This window comes from Aphanomyces invadans, assembly GCF_000520115.1.
Source record: "Aphanomyces invadans strain NJM9701 unplaced genomic scaffold supercont1.7, whole genome shotgun sequence".
In the NCBI taxonomy this organism is placed as follows: domain Eukaryota; phylum Oomycota; class Saprolegniomycetes; order Saprolegniales; family Verrucalvaceae; genus Aphanomyces; species Aphanomyces invadans.
This window is the reverse complement of record NW_008580152.1, coordinates 745,547-747,794: the sequence shown is the minus strand read 5'-3', so window position 1 is coordinate 747,794 and position 2,248 is coordinate 745,547. Positions and strand designations below refer to the sequence as shown.

The 2,248-nt window shown below is 46.6% G+C and overlaps 1 protein-coding gene across 1 annotated transcript; it reads right to left on the bottom strand.

Annotated features, from left to right (window-relative positions):
* Positions 1–938: 938 nt before the first annotated feature.
* H310_04425 (hypothetical protein) lies at positions 939–1,298 on the bottom strand (the record flags this gene model as incomplete). Its single annotated transcript, XM_008868773.1, has 1 exon — positions 939–1,298. The coding sequence occupies one exon, from the start codon at positions 1,296–1,298 to the stop codon at positions 939–941; it is 360 nt and encodes a 119-aa protein (XP_008866995.1).
* Between the last annotated feature and the right edge of the window lie 950 nt (positions 1,299–2,248).

The window sequence follows — 2,248 nt, the reverse complement described above, 5'->3', positions numbered from 1 at the left end:
CATTAATGTGTCACGAGACAAACCAGGCATACTTTTCCTGTACTCAAACATAATTTCGTAGTACTGAGGCTTGGAACGGACCAAAAGTCCATTGCCTGTCGCTTTGACTTGCGGCTTAAACCACTGCTGCTTGAGGTCATGTATCTAATATGAGGTGTAAATATTTTTTCAACAATGACACAATAGCGAGAAAAGAGGTTGTGAACGTGATGAGCCCACGGTAAAGGAGTCTCCTTTATTGGAGCGCAAACTTTTTTCGACGAGAGCAAGGGCCCCTGGTCTCATATCAACACTCATGAATGACACCCTGCTGTCGACAATAGCCTGAACGTTCAATGACGGGTCGCCGTGACGATTGAAGAACCCTCGTGCTGATGGGGACGCAAGATCTCAATCAATGTCCCATCAATTTCTCCTACCACTCCAGCCATTCCACTTGAGCTGGAGAACTCATTCTCAATTTGACGCCATTCCAGTGATGAGCGGGGAAGATGTATCTACTTAGACGCCATCGAGCTTATGGACGCCGAAAAGCAACTGACGACGTTTTGACACCACGACTTTGACATGCCAAACACTCCACCAACCTCTCGGTATCCACAAGTGGATCCCATGAAGTATAGATACACTGCAAACTTCTTTTCAAACGAATGTGCTTTAGTGTAGAGATCCAGGTTGTAGTCATGCATGTGAGCTCGAAGAATCTTGCAAATGTGGTGAAAGGTTTGTTGATTGCAACGCAAAGTGTTGAGGAACCATTGGTCGTACTTGTCGAAGTGAAGCATGCGTTGAAAATCCACTTCGTTAACTGTTAAAACATTGTACTTGTCTGCACTTGTATCCGAGAAATGGTTGCAACAAACACTCCAACAGCAGCAACAGCAGCAGCAAGAGCAGTCATTAAAGCAATCGAGTCTTCTTGTGCTGTTGCGTTGCCATCACGGCACGTGCGAGCTCCACAGCATCACACGGGCTAGGGCCAGGGCCAGCACCACCACCAGCAACACACGGGCCACCACAAGCAACACACGAACCACCACCAGCAGCACACGAACCACCACCAGCAACACACGGGCCACCACCAGCAACACACGGACCACCACCACGAGCACACGAACCACCATCAGCAACACACGGGCCACCGCCAGCAACACACGGGCCACCACCAACAACACACGGACCACCACCAGCAGCACACGAACCACCACCAGCAACACACGGGCCACCGCCAGCAACACACGAACCACCACCAGCAACACACGGGCCACCGCCAGCATTACACTGGCCAGCACCAGCATCACACGATGTGTTACCAAACGACTTCATTGCGTGCAGAGTTAAATGTCGAAATGAGTTCAGTGTTCCCTGGACACGATTATTGGCACGTGGTGTCTCACCGGATAAAAAGGCCGGATAATGTCGTGTTCAGTGTTGGGATTTCATTCAGTGTTTTTTCGCGAACACGGCCTAAGTACAGGTAATCCCTGTCTAAATGGAGGCAAAGTTTGACAGGTTCTTTATTGATTTTGAGAAGTAACTGTTTCATAGAGAATATGCCAATCTTCCGACAAACCATGTCAAACTCACACATTTATTTACGTCAATAACTCAAATCGACAAGAAGCGCGTGGATGGGGTGCCAACACGCAAGCGCTCTATCAAAGTAACAACTTCTTCAACATTATCTTCTACAATAAGAGTATGACGCCAACAGTTTTGAATAGTAGCTTCCGAATCCTGCTCCCAAGCTGCTTGGGCCAAAGGAAATCCTCGAGTTGCGGATATTTGACAGGATGACTCTTCTTCTTTGTTGGATTGGTTTGCACGGATTCAATGCGTGGGGGATGCTTAAGTGTGCGGGAAATAGTTTGTATAGATGGACGCGAGGTGAGCTTAAGCTCAACTTTGGCCCAAATTGACAAAGAAGTGAAAGTCATTGTTGGGTTGGCCAAGTGGTGCTCATAAATTACTCAACGTTACTAGGCGTTGAGGACAGTTCGTTTTTGTGAAGGCTTTTTCATCGAAGGCAGTCAATAGTTAAGTGACCACACGTTCAGGCCATTTCTTACTGTTAAGTTAATCTTGAATTCTTGAAATGCTTGACAGTGTCACACAAAAAATCTTTGTACAGTATTCCCCCGCAATAGGAGACCCACCATAAATTTATATCCCTAAAAAAACAGATAGTCCTGGAGCAGAATACAATATAAATTCAGAAAGGCATTTTGAAATTCAAAGCAAAGTTGAT